The following is a 17743-nucleotide window of genomic DNA, read 5'->3' as shown; positions in this document are numbered from 1 at the left end:
TCGGTAGCTAGGAACAGTTAGGGTTTCGAATGTTCACATGTACTGCATCCGTTACGGAGCCGCCCCCATCCCAGAGGGCGCCTCCCGACCCTGCGCGCAGAGTTCCCGGCGGCTGCGGCTAGGTGCGGACGCCGCCGGCGGGACACTGCCTTTTTGGAGCGGCTGTTCGGCCCATCTGGGCTGGAGGATCGGCGGGTCGGCCACGTACAGCGGCCTGCGACCGGCACCGTGCCAAACGCGCCGGCGCCAATGGGGCTGATTCTCCGCGGAGTGGAGAATCGCGTGCCGGCGTTGGGGCGGCATGGTCTGGTTGCGGGGATTCTCAGGTCCAATTGGGGAGTGGATGATTGGCGGCCTTGGGGGATGAGGGGGATGGGGGGACCCGGGGGGCGGCTTGTGGAGGGGGGAGGTGGTCTAGTGGGGGGGGGATGGGATGCTGGACAAAGCACCTCACGGATGCACCGCTGGGCTGTAGGTTGTGATATGCTGGCAAGTCCCCGGCCGAGCCCTGGAATGAACTGGTGGCATAAAGCTTCAGGCTGCAGTGACCTGCACAGCTCCCGGGAGCAGGCATCCTCCTCCTTCACTGGGTGCCAAGTCTATGAGGACATGGCCCAGATGACGGGGTCTCCTGCAGCACACGCTGTCCGATATCTCCTCAAATCTCCAACGATGCCTGTACATCTCGGCCATCGCTGGCCTGCCCCTCTGGGTCTCCCCCAGCCTGATGGGTGGCCAGGTCTGCAGGGTGTGCCCCCTGCACATGGGGTGCCACATCGAGTCTGTTACGATGCTGCTGCTGTCTTCTCCGGCATCTGGTCTCCTGGGCTGCCACCATCAGCGTGAGGGCTGCCGCTGCGGAGTGACCAACACCATCCATATTGTTATACCTGTATAACACGTGTACCCACGAGATAGCACTTGAGAGCTGTGAAGTGCTGACATAACTAACAATGCCAATTCCTTATTAACAATGGCCTTCAGCCATGCAGCCAGAGGTGCGAGTTAAAGTGACCTTCACCATATTGCCATGAATACGGCTCAGTCCTGGGGGTGTTTGGTAGGGCTGACAGGCAGCAGCTGTAGTCGCTGCTCTTATGGGTACACACAGTCTTGGGGGTGGCCTGTAGGACCCATAGTCCCTCATCCCCCTGACCCAGGGGCGACTCCCGACCGATGGCGGCCAGCTTCCAATTGGGCCCAACCACACCCTGGGGGTCCCCCCCCTCCAAGCACTGAGGCAGCAGCTCCAGTGCCCCATGGCTGCATGCCCGCTTTTGAAAAAGGTTACTCACCTCCTCCGATCCCCACAGCAGACATTGCACTAGCTTCCCATGCTAAATGGCGCCCACGTGACTCCCACTGGGAGCCGGTTTGATCCCAAGAGGCCAGTAGATAGGGCGTCCACCTTGTTAGTGAGATTGCCCTTAATTGACGATAATTGGTTTCTCGCCGCGTCCAGGCGGGATCGAGAACCTGCCAACGGGAGTGGGCCGGTTAGATCGCAAACTGATCGGCGCCCGGCGCGGATTCCAATTTCGGCCTCCTCCCCGGTCTAACCTGTGTGCACGGATCCACGCCACGTGCAACACAGCCGTTAAAACGCGCCCAAAGTCAAAACAGCTGACTATATTGTGGAATCTAAAAATAGGCACGAGAAACCATCCCTGATAGCAACTTCAAGGTGGGAGGGAATAAGGGGAAGGATTTCTGGTCAGGAAGGAAGCTTTCTGGTCCCCGGAAGGTCACTAATTGGCCATTCAGCGTTTCACTGGATATGCAGGATGGCGGGGGTGGGAATGTGCTGACATCTCAGATTCCGTTCTGCTTCCTTCACCCTGCTGAGAAGCGTCAAGTTCAGTTCTATGTTACTGTGCTCCTACACAATTGGGGCAGCCTGGGTGATTAAGTTATTGAACATATGCCTCAGTTAATAGTCTTAACACTGAAGCATTGATGCACAAATGCATTTGCAATTTCATTCATATGGAGATTTGGCCAAACAGTGATATACAATGACAATTATTTCAGTCATGTATTTCTGACCCTGGTCTTTTTGCGAGGAAAAGAATACATGCACTTAAAACCTGCATTCACAAAAAGAGCACTGACTGAGGGAAAAACCTTTTCAAATCTTCAAACAAGACGGTTGCTTAGATATGAAAATAATTTGAGACCTGGCTAAAAGGCGGTGCGCAGAATCCTTAACCTGAAATGCAGTCATTTCTTGCGGCTGATGGCGTAATAAATTTGAACCATTTCGACAGCTGCCCCCTGTGTGTCTCTCATCACTTCACATATTCTGCACCAGGATTTCCTGGTGTTGTGTTGCCCTGTGTTGTCATCCTCTGACGTCCTTAATCTTTATTTTAGTGTTTTTGAATGGATTCAGCTGCTTGGTTTAATTCTTTTTGGAAGCTACTGAAATCTGGTAGCTTCATTCTAGGTTATTAATCACGAAGGAGAAAATGACCACCTTAACCCGTGTGAAATGGATTTCCTCGCAGTGGGGCTGTGAATCAGCTGGGATATAAGGAAAGGCGGGCTTGCGTTGGAGATCCTGCGTGGCTAATCAAAAGCAGTCAGTTTATCATAGAATTTACAGTGCAGAAGGAGGCCATTCGGCCCATCAAGTCTGCACTGGCTCTTGGAAAGAGCACCCTACCCAAGTTCAGCACCTCCACCCTATCCCCATAACCCAGTAACCCCACCCAACACTAAGGGCAATTTTGGACACTAAGGGCAATTTATCATGACCAATCCACCTAACCCGCACATCTTTGGACTGTGGGAGGAAACCGGAGCACCCAGAGGAAACCCACGCACACACGGGGAGGATGTGCAGACTCCACACAGACAGTGACCCAAGCCGGAATTGAACCTGGGACCCTGGAGCTGTGAAGCAATTGTGCTATCCACAATGCTACCGTGCTGCCCTGTTTTGTGTGGGACAAAAAAGTTTCTTGCGCCACAACCTATTCATTCATTGATTTAATGATTTAGTACTTCGGTCCAAATGAAAAGTGGGAAACAATTAACATTGTGCATCAAAGTGATTCGGGGTTAGTCTGCCTGATGTAAGTGATCTGCCCACTATTGGGTAACTTAGCCGCGTCATTTGATTGGACCTTAATTTTTTAATCAAGCTAAAATGTCGCCTCTCCAAAGCTGCAAAGTATTTTTCTCATTTTGCAGCCTCTGTCCTGCCTTCCACCTACAACTGGAGCCTATCGCCATGGGCAGAAAGCACTTCCACCAAGGACTAAATCACACTAAATGTGCCTGAGCCATGACCCTCCCCCCCCCCCCCCCCCCCCACCCCCCCCATCTCCATCCCCAGACTCCCTGTAGTCAAACAACCTACTGTGTTCACTAAGTGGATATGCACACGGTAGGCATTGTGAGAAATATTGGAATATACTCTTGGAGTCCTGACCCCGGAAGAGCTACACCGCCTTCAGGAAAAGAGTAGGATGAGCAGCTGAAGTACATAATGAATTAAGGAAAGAACCTTTCGAACCATTTGATGAAAAAAAACCGCTTCATGATTCTTTTAATGCAATTCTTTTTACCCTTGGGAACTGTTTAATTTTGATGAAACCGTCCCTGACTATCGGATAGATTACTCTGACAGTGCAGATGGTATCGTAGTAAAATGCCACCAATAGATGATCTTTGTTTGGTGAGGCAGGATGAGGAATAAAATCTGGAAAGCAGTGGGGGAGAGTCTCTGTGGCCACAGCAGAACCATGCCCACCTGTGAACTCCCGCACTACCCTTACAGTCGTGTGTGGGGCAAATGGGTGGGGTCTTTGTCTGCACGAGGATCACCAGGGGCAGGATTCTCCGAGCCTCCGCGGCAAAATCACGATTGGCGCAGCGGCGGAGAATGGGCGTTGACGCCGAAATCCGGCGCGATGCTGCTCCCGTGATGCTCTGGTCCCCGGAGCGTCGCCGCGAATCGCGCGCGCGTGGTCTACGTGGCCCGGGTAGGGGTCCATTGACAGAGGCCCTCGTGGCGATTCTCCAAGTGTAACTGGCCGAGTTCCCGACGGCGTGGGTCTCTCATGGTCCCACCCGTCGGGAACTCGGCATGGCGGCTGCGGACTCAGTCCGCGGCCGCCCTGGTGGGGAGGCAGGGGGATCCTTCACCGGGGGGTGGGGGGGGGGGGGGGCTCACAGATGGCCAGGCTATCGATCGGGGGCCACCGATCTGCGGGCGCGCGTGATCTCGGGGGGGCGGGGCCTATATTTTCTGGGCTGGTCCGCGGTGTGGGTCCGCCATGTCGCACGGGCAGGCCGCCGAAGGCCGTCGCCGTGCACGTGGGCAGACCCCCAACCGGAAGTGCAGGGCCCCGTATCGGCAGCTGGAGCTGCGAGGACTACTCCGGGGCCCTGCTAGCCCCCTCCAGGTAGGGGAATCACTCTGGATTTTCTTCAGGAAAGTCCAGAGTGATTCGCCTGCATTTTGACGCTGGGCTGGGGACATAGCCCCATTATTGGAGAATCCCGCCCCAGATTCTGGTGGTACTGCTCACAATGGCTGCCTCACTCTCTCTCCCCCACCCCACCCCCCTCAAAAACATTTAGGTAGTCAAGTAAGGAGAATCGATGAAACCAGTAAATGTAGTTTGACCAATCTAGTATTTTCCATCCGTAAGTGCTTACAAATGTGATTTACTGAATTGTCATGGCCCATTAACATGTAAACATTCACGGCAATCCATTTTCTCAAGCTGGTGGTGTTTAAAACCCAGCCGATTGAGAATATGTACTTTGCAAGTTAGATTGCATTCACCTTGTTTATCTACCAAATGTATGTTGAATCAGAATCTTTCCGTTAAAATGCTGGAGGAAGTATCCTGTTACTGCAACTGCTAATGCTTTATTTCTTGTGGATTGCATGAGGAATGATTGTGGTGGCTGCTTCACATTTCCAGTTGAGTTCAGTCGGCAGACTGTGGTGTGTGTGATTGTTTGGCTGCCGCTGTTTATAAGGGCCACATTCCTCCTTTTGCTGCTGGATAGAGTGTCACATTCCACTGAACTTCCCCTTCTGATTTAGGCTGCGGGGGGTGGGGGTGGGGGGGGGGGCGACTCCCTGCAGAGTAATTAGGAGTGGGACAAGCCCAAGAACCCTTGAGCAAGCCGAGACGATACGGAATTGATTGGCTCTGCTTTCTGAGAATGAGGCTTGGGAAAAGAATCAGACCAGAGGTGTTAGTTAATGCAGCAATGTTCAATGTTCGTAGAGTCATAAAATTTGCAGTGCAGAAGGAGGTCATTCAGCCCATCGAATCTACACCGCCCCTAAATGAGCACCCTACCTAAGCCCATACCTCCATCCTATCCCCGTAGCCCAGCAACCCCACCTAACGTTTGGACACCATGGGGCAATTTAGCAAGGCCAATCCACCTAACCCGCACATCTTTGGACTGTGGGTGGAAACCGGAGCATCCAGAGAAACCCACGCACACACGGGGAGAACATGCAGATTCCACAGCTCCCAATCTGGGAATCGAGCTGGGCTCCCTGGCGTTGAGAAGCAGCATGCTAACCACTGCTACTGTGCTGCCCAATGTTGGGGGTGACCCTCAACTTCTCCCGACTATGTTCAAAAGGTATCTCGATAAATACGTTGATAGGATGGGTATAGAGGGATACGGCACTAGGAACTTCTGAGGGTTTTGCCAAGGGTGGTATCATGACCAGTACAGTTTTGGAGGGTCGAAGGTCCTGTTCCTCTGCTGTATTGTTCTTTGTTCTATGCAATTACATTAGCTTTCCAACTGCGGGACTGCAAGGTGCCTGCGTTGTTGGGACAGCTGTGGATGGGTTTCCAAAACTTTCCTTTGAAAATCATTCACTCAACTCAAGGCAGAGTTAGACAAGATTTTTGACTGACGAGAGTTAAGGGGCAGGCAAGATAGTGCTGCCAAGGCCACAGTCCGGTCAACCGTGTTCTGACCAAATAGTGGAGGACACTTGATGTCAGGCCGGCAGCCTATTCGTGCTCCTACCTCTGATGGTCTTATTCATTTTTACAGCGCTGCTATTCCTGCTATTCCCATTCCTGGGAGGTTAGTTTGATCAGATTGTTTTAAAAGTGACGCACATTTGGTGTTGAGTGCATGATCCTATGCCGAACAGAGCAATAGGAACCTGGCAATATCCAGGTATAGGGTGGGATTCTCCGCCCCCCCGCCTGGTCGGAGAATCCCCGGGGGGGGGGCGGCGTGAATCCCGCCCCACCGCTCCGACTCTGGCCGTTGTATTCTCTGGCCGGCGAACGATCCCGCCGACAGGAATCGCGCCTCGCAGAATCGCGCGAATCAGCGCGACGCGATGGGCCCGGGGGCTCCGCAACTTCCGGGTGACCTGACGCCGGAGTGGTTCGCGCCGTTCTTGGCGCCGGCGGCAGGCCATCCCGCCGATTGCGGGAGAATCCCGTCCCTAATCTCTGGGCAATTCTGAGTTCACTCTTCTTGACTTGGACTCCAAAGGAGCTTGTTACAATTGATCCCCAAGCCCTTGGATTGGGAGGAGAAAATCCCAGTCAGGATTCCCACTTCCTATTTAAGCTGCGGTGATCCGGTGTCGGCTAGTGATTGAATGTGACAGCCGGATGAACACCGCAATAAATGTAATAAATCTCATGTTCAAGTAGACTGCTCATTCCTATTATCTAGATCAGTGGTTCCCAAGTTGTGTACCGTGGTGTGCTGGTGTGCTGTGAACCTCCCCCGAAGTGTGCCGCGAAAAAAGATTCAAATTCATGCAATTTAACTAAAACCCACCTTTGCCTTCAGCTCTGTGGTTGGCATCTCCAAAATATGATGAATCTTGGACCTTGGGCGCATGCGCGGCTGGGAAAGAGCCGCACATGCATGGTTTAGATGTTTTATGTTGGTCGGGCCCATCCGGGACTTGGAGCGGAAGACAACGGTCCCATGTGCCTGCATAGGAAGCAAAAACTCAAAAAGGGCACAAAATCCCTGGGAGAAGCAGGAAAACTGGCGCAAAACACACAGTGCCCCCAGCCCCGAATAAGGCCCCCCCCTGCCCGCGGATCGGCCCTCCCCCGACTGGCGGCACTGGACTGAGTCTGCAGCCGCCACGCTGAGTTCCCGACGGATGAGACCACACCTGTCCCATGCCGGCGGGAACTCAGCCGGTCGGGGATGGAGCATCGCAGGGCGGGCCTCGGGCAATGGTCTGAGGCCGTGGATACGGCGTGCGGCGTGCTCCTAGAGTACGCCGCTTTTCAGACGGCGGAGCATCGCGAAAGCAGCGCCGCCCCCGATTTCGTCGTCATCGGGGATTCTCCGTCCCGTCACCGAACTCGATTTCACCGTTGGGGATCGGAGAATCCAGCACAGGAAGTGGTCAAAAAAAAGGAGAGGACAGGGAGAAGTTTAAAAATTTCCCCAGTAAGGATTAGGGTTAGGGTTAGTAAGGGAAGAAAACAGAAAATCGGAGGTGTGCCTCCAAATGTTTTTATAGTATAGAGATGTGCCATGACATATAAAAGGGTGGTTGTTTGTATTTAAGATGTTGAGGGCTGTTTGGGGGTCGGTGGGATGAAGAGATTGTTGGCCAGGGATTTGCCATTGTATTTGTTGATTATTTGTTGGTGGGTGCAAATTTGATGAAAATGTGTAAAAGGAGGAGAATAAAAATATATATTTTTAAAAAGACATTGAAAAAAGGGAGGGCACCTCTGATCTAGATAACCAAATTAAGAAATTTTCTCAATACAGGTTCCACGGAAATGCTGCTGTTTTGTGTCCATACTGTCCCTGTACAACATTGCCCATAGAATGTTGGAACCGATCATGTAGAACTGTGTCTGTAGAACGATGCCCATAGAACCTTTACTTGAACTGTGTCTGTGGAGCAGTGCCCACAGAACATTTTCTGGAATTGTACTTGCATATAGAATGGTGCCATAGAACCATTTCTAGGATTGTACCTGTGGAACTGTTCCTGTAGAACTACGCCTGTAGAACGGTGCCCATAGAGCTATTCCTTGAACTGTATCTGTGGAACTGTGCCTGTACAGGCAAAGTCATGTAAAGTCATCCTAGTTCCAGATGACCATAGACTGACACCTTTGACGGGGAGATCTGACTGGTGGTGATTTAACCTGAGGATCCTTCATGAATAACTTCAGTCAGTACGGGAATTGAACCTGCAATGCTGGCCTTGCTCTGCACGACCAGCTGTGTAGCCAACTGAGCTAAACTGACCCTGCCTGTAGAACTGCACCTGTATACAGTGCCTATAGACCAGTGCCCATAGAACCATTTTTAGAACTGTACCTCTGGAGCTGTGTCTGTTCAAGAAATGGTTCTATGGACACTGTTCTCCAGGCACTAAAAGTGCCAATAGAAGCATTTATTCAACTATACTTGTAGACCAATGCCTGTAGGACGATGCCCACAGAACCATTTATTGAACTGTACACTTTTAGTGTGGACCTGTGCCTGTAGAACTGTACCTGGAGAATTGTGCCTATTCAAGAGATGGTTCTAAAGGTATACGTCTACAGGCACAGTTCCACAGGTGCAGTTCTACAGGGACTGTTCTGCAGGTACAGTTCCGCAGGTACAGTTCCACAGGTACATTTGTGCAGATACAGTTCTACTGGGACAATTCTTCAAGACCAGTTCCAGAAGTGGTGCTATAGGTACCGTTCCACAGGCACAGTGCCCATGTGCAGCACGGTAGCATAGTGGTTAGCACAATTGCTTCACAGCTCCAGGGTCCCAGGTTCGATTCCCGGCTTGGGCCACTGCCTGTGCGGAGTCTGCACGTTCTCCCCGTGTGTGCGTGGGTTTCTTCCGGGTGTTCCGGTTTCCTCCCACAGTCCAAAGACGTGCAGGTTAGGTGGATTGGCCATGCTAAATTGCCCTTAGTGTCCAAAATTGCCCTTAGTGTTGGGTGGGGTTACTGGGTTATGGGGATAGGGTGGAGATGTGGGCTTAGGTGGTGTGCTCTTTCCAAGAGCCGGTGCAGACTCGATGGGCCGAATGGCCTCCTTCTGCACTGTAAATTCTATGAAATCTATGGAACCATTTCCAGAACTGCCTGTAGAATTGTACCTGTGCAGAACTGTGTCTTTAGAACTGTGCCCATAGAACTATTTCGAGAACTGTGCCTGTGGAACTATGTTTGAAGAACTGTGTCTGTAGAACTGTGCCATTGAACGACAGGAATTTTTATTTTTTTACCCCATCTGTTTGGATGGAAGAAGAGACTCTCTCTCTGGTACCCAGTTTACATCAGATAATTGTAATCTTTCTCAAAAGCAAGAAAATGGATGACAGGGTGGACAATGTTTCACCACTACACTGATAAAAACATTCTCTGTTTGGTATTTCTAACAAAATGACCATTCCCATACACAGTGAACAGAGAGAGTCTTAACCCATGGTTCATTTCTGTGAAGCGTTTCATTATAAATGGTGACAGTGGTTTGGTGTCAGCTAATGACTTGAAACCTTTTAAAGATTTACGGTTTTCTTTCCATCAGGACTTTTCCCAGCCATCCTGAATCTTGCCAGCAATGCTGTGATCTCCACCAATGCAACCTGTGGTGAAAATGGTCCTGAAATGTACTGTAAGCTGGTAGAACATGTTCCTGGTCGACCAATACGTAACCCACAGTGTCGTATTTGTGATTCAAACAGTGCGAATCGTAAAGGTAATCACCTGTCCAGTGAATTTGTGACGTTATACATGTTTGACTTGTTTTACTATGTGCCATAATGGCTTTCAGTAGGAAAACAAACTTTGGGTGCAATTTACCGGCTCCGTCCTGCTGGAATCGGGTTACGCCTTGAGGGATTGACGTTGCAACCTGGATCCCCCCCCCACAATGGGCAGGACCCAGACGTGCGAGTTAAGTGATCTTAAAACACACTCAACTCTGTTCACCAGTGCCCGAGATCTACTGGCCTCGTCGAGGAAACTCCAGCTGTGCGCTGTTTAGCACTGGTCCCCACATTCTGGGATCAGACGGAACGGCACTTGGGGGGGGGGTCTCCCAGGTGATGCAAGGCCCCCAGGTGGTTGGTATCTGGGCAGGGTGGCATCCTAGCACTGCTGATGCCAGCTGGGCACCTTGGCACTGCCAAATGGCACCCATGCATGGCCACCCGGGCACCTTGGCAGTCTCCGCTCTCCCAATATTCACCGACCCCCGTAGCAGGAAATCTTCCCGACAGGGATTAGTGCCAATTTTCCTTAGCGTGGCCGCGATGAGGTGGATGTGGTGGGTCAAGAGGATTGGTGCAGAGCTGCGATGCTCAGAGGACTCACCTCCCACCCTCCCACAATGCAAATCCTTCTCCCCTATCTGACCCCTCCCACAACTCACCTTCAGACCCTCCTTCTGAGTCCCCCATCAGACCCTACCCAATAGCCCCCCAAAAGACCCCCCCCCCCGACTGAGACCCCCAACAGAGACGCCATCAGAGACCCTCATCAGTCACCCCCAATAGAATGCGCCATCAGAACCCCCAACAGGGGCCCCTGCCTGAAAACTGAATAGCAGTCCTCGCAGTATGGTTAAAAATCACTGCATTTTCACTTACCCTTCCCTTACATCTGCTGCCTCAGACAAACGTGTTTAAAGCAGCAGCTGTTACAAATGTCATAGGCTGAGGGTGGCACAGTGGCACAGTAGTTAGCACTGCTGCCTCACAACGCCAAGGACCCGGGTTCGATCCTGGTCCTGGGTCATTGTCCGTGTGGAATTTGTACATTCTCCCCATGTCTGCGTGGGTCTCACCCCCACAAAATCAAAAAAGATGTGCAGGCGAGGCGAATCGGCCAAGCTAAATTGCCCCTCCTGGCATAATAAGGAAATGTTTGGCCCTCTCTTGGCCCTGCTAGGGCCCATTGAGCCTCCTCCCTGCTGAGCCTCCTCTGCTCACGATATATCCGAGTGTCAGTGATGATCTGCATCTGCCCAAACTTTGCCCACCGGCAGATGGACAGCTGCAGACGTATGCCAGCTTTTAGGAGATGGCAATGAAGTTCAGCCATTGATTTCAGAATGGCCCTCTGACCGAGACTCCCAGGCCATTGGGGTTCTGCGCATTGGGCTTGAAATTCCCCTCGAATGGGCGAGCAGGTGCCATTTTATCTGAATAGTGATCTACTCCGCAATTAGAATGAGCCATGTAAACAAAGGAGGGAAAGGCAGACTGAGGGACGGTGTAGACAATTCAAAGGAGCAATAAACATTTCTCTTTCTTTGTGCTGAACCTGCAGAACGGCATCCAGTGATGAGTGCTATAGATGGAACCAACAACTGGTGGCAGAGTCCCAGCATCCAGAACGGCAGGCAATATCACTGGATCACAATTACCCTGGACCTGAGGCAGGTGAGGAAGAATATGTCCATGTGGTTTGATATCAGCCAGTGGCTTGAACCTCCAAACCCTTTAAAGATTTGCTGTTTTCTTTCAATCAGCACGTTTCCGAGCCATGTATCATTTTTACTGCATACATTCTATAAATGTGCCTCCTTAATGTTGACAATTGCCAAGACAACCAATTGCTGGGAGAAATGTTAATGGCAAAGAAATGTGTGTCTCATGTTTGATCAGAAAACCAAACAGTGTCTTGGATTTGTTACAGCGATGCTATCGCTGCTGGTGTTCAGATTAGAAAGGAGAAGATGCGGCAAGTCATTAGGAAAATGAATAAAATGTTATCATTTATTGTGAGGGGAAATTAATTACTGAAGTAGGGAGGTTATGCTTCAGTTAGAGCACATTTGGAGCACTGTGTACAGCACTAGTCTCCTTGTTTAAGGAAAGATGTATAAACATTGGAAACAGTTCAGAGAAGCTTCATCAGACTAATACCTAGAATGGGCTGTCTTATGAAGAAAGATTGGACAGGCTAAGCTTGTATCTGCTGGAGTTTAGAAGAGTAAGAGGTGGCTTTTCATCTGGTGGGAGAATCATGAACTTGGGGTCACTGTTTAAAAATAATGGGTCGCCCATTAAAAGGGAGATGAGGATAAATGTTTCTCTCAGAGAGTCGTGAGTCTTTGGAACGCCCTTCCTGGAAAGGTTGGGGAAGCAGCGTCTTTGGCCAAGGTTTTCCAACCCTCCCCACCGGCGGGATCCTCCGCGCCACATTCCCCCGTGGTGGAGGGTGCGGGGCATTCAAAGCCCCGAAGACACTGGTGGGGCCGGTAGACCCTGCCACTGGCCAATGGCTGGCTGCCTCCGCCGGCGGAAAATCTGCCACCTGGGGGCTGGAAAATCCCACCCTTTTAATATTTGTAACGTCAAAGTGGATGAGGTGACGGACCAGATCAGCCATGATCTCATTTTTACAAATACTTTATTCCTGCAAACTAAAGCAGAAGAACAACCAACCAAACATTGTAAACAACCAACACCCATTCCCGCCCCCCCCCCCCCCTGCTCCTGACCATCACCACGCCCTCCCATCCTGCCTTCCCCATTTCAACCCCCCATTCCTCCCCCCCTCTCCGCCACCCCTTCCCCCCCTCCGCTGAGGATCCCTCAAACGCCCTTAAAGAAATCAATGAACGGCTTCTATCTTCGAGTGAACCCATCGCCTACCCCCTCAAGACGAACTTGACCTTTTGCCAGCCTCAGGAATTCCTCCAGGTCGCTCACCCACATCCCCGCTTTCGGCAGCTCCGAGTTCCGCCACCCGAGCATGATCCGTTACCGCGCTATCAGGAAAGCAAAGGCCAAAACATCGGCCTCTCTCACCCCCCCCTGGACTCCCGGGTCTTCCGACGCACCGAATATCATCACCTCTGGACTCGGAGCCACTTTTACTCCTGACACATCAGACATTACGTTCGCGAACCCCTGCCAGAACCCCTTCAGCTGCGGACATGTGGACATGCCCTCTAATAATAATAATCCCTTATTGTCATAAGCAGGCCGTGATATGTGCCATTTGGACTCATTTAAACTGAATGAGACTTAATCACACACATGACGAGGATGCATTCACCTAGACCTCAGACACCTTCCCCTCCGCTATCTCATCCCTTGACAGTAGTACCTTATCCTGTAGTACCAGGGGCAGTAGTCCAGGAAGGCACCTCTCTCTTTACAAAATCCCAGACCTGCAGGTACTTGAAACCGTTCCCCCATGGTAACTCGTACGCTTCCTCCTGGTCCTCCAACCTTGCAAATTGCCCCCATGAATGAATCACCAAGTCGTTTGATCCCCGTTTGCCGTCACCCCCGAAATCTCGCATCCAACTCCCCCAGCGCAAACGTAGGGTTGTCGCAGATCGGTGGCCACATAGAGGCACCCTCCAGTGCCAAATGCTGCCTCCGCTATCCCCACACCCTTAGGGCCGACACCACCACTGGGCTCATGGTGTTACTGGCCAGCGAGAACGGCAGAGGCGCTGAAAATAAAGCCCTCAAACCCGTTCCCCTACACAATGCCAACCACACCAACCCCTCCCCCACGACCCATTTACTAACCATAGCGATATTCGGCAGCCAGTAATAGTTCATCATGTCTGGCAGCGCTAGCAACCTTCGCCCCCAAGCCCCGCCTTCGCCCCCGCTCCAGAAAAGCCCTTCTAACCCGCGGGGTCTTCTTCGTCCACACAAACCCAGAGATCAGCGCATTAACCGTCTCGAAAGACGACTTCAGGACAGAAATTGAGACATTCTGGAACACAAACAGAAACCTTGGCAGCATCGTCATTTTTACTGTCTGCACCCGGCCCGTCAGTGCAGCGGCAGCACATCCCACCCTTTAAAATCCACTTTCATCTGCTCTACCAGTCGTGTAGCTGCGTCCAACCCCGAGTCACCTGGATGCCCAAATATATGAAGGTTGCCCCCACAACCTGAACAGCAGCTCCCCTAACCTCCTCTCCTGCCCTCTCGTCTCAATCGAGAACACCATGCTCTTTCCCACATTCAACTTGTACCCCGAAAACCAGCCAAATTCCATTTACAATCCTCATAATGACCCCGATACTGCCCAACGGGTCTGAGATATATAACAGGTCGCCCACATACAATGAGACCCTGTGTTCAAACCACTCCCAGCACTCAATCCCTCCCCAGTCGCTCGATGCCCTAAGTGCCATTGCCAGCAGCTCTATTGCCAAGGCAAAGATCAATGGGGAGAGTGGGCACCCCTGCCTCGTCCCCTGACGCAGCCCAAAATACCCTCTTTGAAGAGGCGGGCCAGGTACAGTACTCCGAACATCAGCTCTTTTTAAAGAGGGCAGCCTCGACCCGGCTAAACCCGGCCCTCACCTCCACCAGTTCTGAGCCAGGGAGGTGGGATGGAAATTTTCGGAAATGGGAGGAGAAGGGGATTAAGATATTAAAAGATTTGTTTCTTCGGGGTCGATTTGCAGGATTGAAGGTGCTGGAAGCGAAGTATGGGCTGGAGCAGGGGAAAATGTTTAGATACATGCAGGTTCGAGATTTTGCCAGAAAGGAGATACAGAGCTACCCGGTGGAGCCGGCCTCCACATTGCTGGAGCAGGTGCCGGCGACAGGGGGACTGGAGAAGGGGGTAGTGTCGGCGGTTTACGGAGCTATTTTGGAAGAGGAGAAGGCACCACAGGAAGGGATTAAAGCAAAGTGGGAGGAAGAGTTGTGATATGGAGAAGGGGTTCTGGTGTGAGGTGCTCCAGAGAGTGAATGCCTCCACCTCGTGCGCGAGGTTGGGGCTGATACAGCTGAAGGTGGTGTACAGAGCGCACCTCACAAGGGTGAGGATGAGCCGATTCTTTGAACGAGTAGAAGATGTGTGTGAACGTTGTGGGGGGTGCCCTGCTAATCACATTGATATGTTTTGGTCCTGTCCAAAGCTGGAGGATTACTGGAAGGAGGTTTTTCAGGTAATTTCTAAAGTGGTGCACGTGAAACTGGACCCGGGCCCCCGGGAGGCCATTTTCGGGGTGTCGGACCAGCCAGGGTTGGAAACGGGCGCAGAGGCAGATGTTGTAGCCTTCGCCTCATTGATCGCCTGAAGGCGGATCCTGATAGGTTGGAGAGCAACCTCTCCACCCTGTGCCCTGGCGTGGCGGGGGGACCGGTTAGAATTCTTGACTCTTGAGAAGGTTAAGTTTGAACTGAGGGGAAGGATGGAGGGGTTCTGTTGCTCTTTATGATATGATGTTATATCCCAACAGCGTCGCCAATACTGTGGGTATTTCTATTTATCTTGGTGAACCACAAGCCTTCCCTTATATCGATCAAATGACCACAAAACCAGTTAGTTAGTTCAAAAGGTGGTTTATTTGCATGCACAAGGGCTACTTCGACATGCAAACACAATATCTACTACGAGTTAAACTACACCTATCAGCTACACTAACCTATACTTAACTTAAGGGCGACCGCCACTGTGCAAATGGATAAGGCCTTTATCTGGATTTCACTTGGCTGGTTCGAAGAAAGTGGCTCTGTCTCTGCTGGGCTAATCCATCAGGTAGCGATTGTTGGTCTTGAACTTGGCTGGCTGTTCTTGCTACAGTTGGTGGGCACAGGCCGGATTCAAAGGAGGCTGGCACAGGCCGGATCCAAAAGAGACAGAACACATGGCAGTGTGCTCTTATCCCTCTGGGATTCCGCACGCTTTGGGGCGGTCCTTAACCTTGGACCCGATAGTTCGACAGGGCTCTGATCACTGTCTTCGATTTCGGCCAATAAAGGGGCGGGTGCCTTGGTAGCTGGGCGGGTCCTTAGCGGTCATTGACCTTGGCAGTTGTGCTTTCTGAGTCAAGGGAGTGGCGCCGATCAGTCTGTGGCTGTACCGGTTGCTTGATTGGAGTCCTATTGTCCTGGGAAACGGGCCATTAAGAATGCAAACAAGCGGGGGTTTTGATCAGGTCTAGCTACCTGTGTTGCAGATACACATAAGCTCTGTATCTGTCTGAGTCCTGGGTTGGCCATAATTTCCATGGTCCTTTGCAGGTGGCCATCTTCGATGGCTACAGTTCTACAATTCATGGGCATTATTCATTATGCACTTTCAAGAACTGGATAACATCGAACAATAGTTGGGGTGTGAGGGTGGGAGGGTTGGGGCGAGGGGGGCTGTGTGTGTTAATGGCGACTACGGGTGGTCCCTAATTCCTTTTTGTCATTTGTTTGTGTGAACGTGCAGGCTAATGTTTAGTGGGAGGATGGGATCGTTGTTACTGATATGGGGATTGACATATTTGTGGCTGATTATTGTTTATTGTTGGTGTGTGTAAATTTGGGAGAAAATGTGAAAAAGGAGGAGAATAAAAAAAATTTAAAATAAATCTTCACCAGATCTGCTCCCAAGTCCCCGCAGCTCGTTCCCTTCCCAGGTGCACTTCTTAGTCTGTCTCGTACATCGGAGGATCTTCTCCTTATCCAGAAAGCTGTGCAACAGCACCACCATCGCCCTTGGCGGCTCCCCTGCCTGCGGCCTCCTCATCAGCACCCTGTGTGCTCAGTCGACCTCCAGGGACCGGTCAAAGGCCCCCTCCCCAATCAGCTTCTCCAGCATTTTGGCCACGTACATGCCGGCCTTCGCACCTTCGAGGTACCTTTGGCATCCTGACGATCCTCAGATTTTGTCTTTTGCTGCGATTCCCCAGATCCTCCATCTTCTCCTTCAGTTTCTTTTGGGTCTCCCACATCACCCCACCTCGTCCACCAACGAGGCCAACTGCCCCTCGTGCTCCCCCACCGCCTCCTCCATTTTCTGCATCACCCGGCCCTGGGATTCCAGCCTCTGCTCCACTCTCTCGATTCCCGACTTAATCGGTTCCACCACCTTGGCCAGGTCTTCCAGGGCCTCCTTCCTCTGCTGGCTGAACTTTCCATTTAGGAACTCCATTAGCTGCTCCGTTGATCACTAGGCAGGCAGGGCAGCTCCCTTGCCCTCCGTCATCTTATCCTGTGGCACACCACGAAGACTCTCCTCTTCCAGCAGCTCTTTTCTTCTCACCCCACTCCTAATTCCTGGATCCATCCACCAACCACATCAGAGGGGTAAAGCCTTCTGCAGGAATCCTGCACATCTTGCACTCAAATACTTCGCCCTTCGGGCGGGAAAAAGACCAAAACAACATGCCTTGAGTGGGAGCTCACTCCATGGCTGCCACTAGAAGTCAAGATGTGGAGATGCCGGCGTTGGACTGGGGTGAGCACAGTAAGATTCTACAAGTTGACAATAGATTTCCCTGTATTGTTTTCTACTGTGGTACCGGGAGAGGCTTGGTTGCTGCTGGTGATGATGCCTAGTTTCTCAAGCTTCCTGTTCTTGGTGTGCATATAGGTGGTGTGGTATCGTTGTCTCATCTGTTCCTATTCTCACCAGAAGTCAAGGCAGTGCCTCTGCCTGTGCGGCACTCTCTAGGTGCTGAACTGAAGTGTCAGTCTAGATTATGTGCTTAAGTCTCTGAAGTGGGGATTGAACTTACAACCTTCTGACTCTTCGATATTTTTGTTCTCAAGACATGCTTTTTCAATAATGTTCCAGAAATGACCACGGCTTCAGTTTGTGTTCTCCGTTAGAGACCTTCCTTTTGATTTCCCTTTGTTCCCTTTCGTTTATTTTATCTTTATTGTTTTTCTTGGTCCGGGGATTATTAATTGAGATATACCTCTAAATCGGGTGGAGGAAGTACAGAATTCAAAGTTTCAAATAGCTTGACAACTGGAACATTGTGACCTCAAGTTTTGTATTTGGGAAAGGAAATCCCAGACTTTCTGA

General features: G+C 51.3%; 1 protein-coding gene across 1 annotated transcript in view; it reads left to right on the top strand.

Moving 5' to 3' along the window:
* lama1 (laminin, alpha 1) overlaps positions 1 to 17743 on the top strand; it is a 470787-nt gene that overhangs the window by 78123 nt on the left and 374921 nt on the right. Inside the window, exons 2-3 of the mRNA XM_072468337.1 lie at positions 9537 to 9707; positions 11282 to 11394. Coding sequence (XP_072324438.1) covers positions 9537 to 9707; positions 11282 to 11394 — 284 coding nt within the window. The remainder of the gene's footprint in view (positions 1 to 9536; positions 9708 to 11281; positions 11395 to 17743) is intronic.

The sequence above is a fragment of the Scyliorhinus torazame genome, chromosome 11, assembly GCF_047496885.1.
Source record: "Scyliorhinus torazame isolate Kashiwa2021f chromosome 11, sScyTor2.1, whole genome shotgun sequence".
Lineage (NCBI taxonomy): Eukaryota > Metazoa > Chordata > Chondrichthyes > Carcharhiniformes > Scyliorhinidae > Scyliorhinus > Scyliorhinus torazame.
The sequence above is the reverse complement of the archived record's forward strand: the minus strand, read 5'-3'. Positions and strand labels throughout refer to the sequence as shown.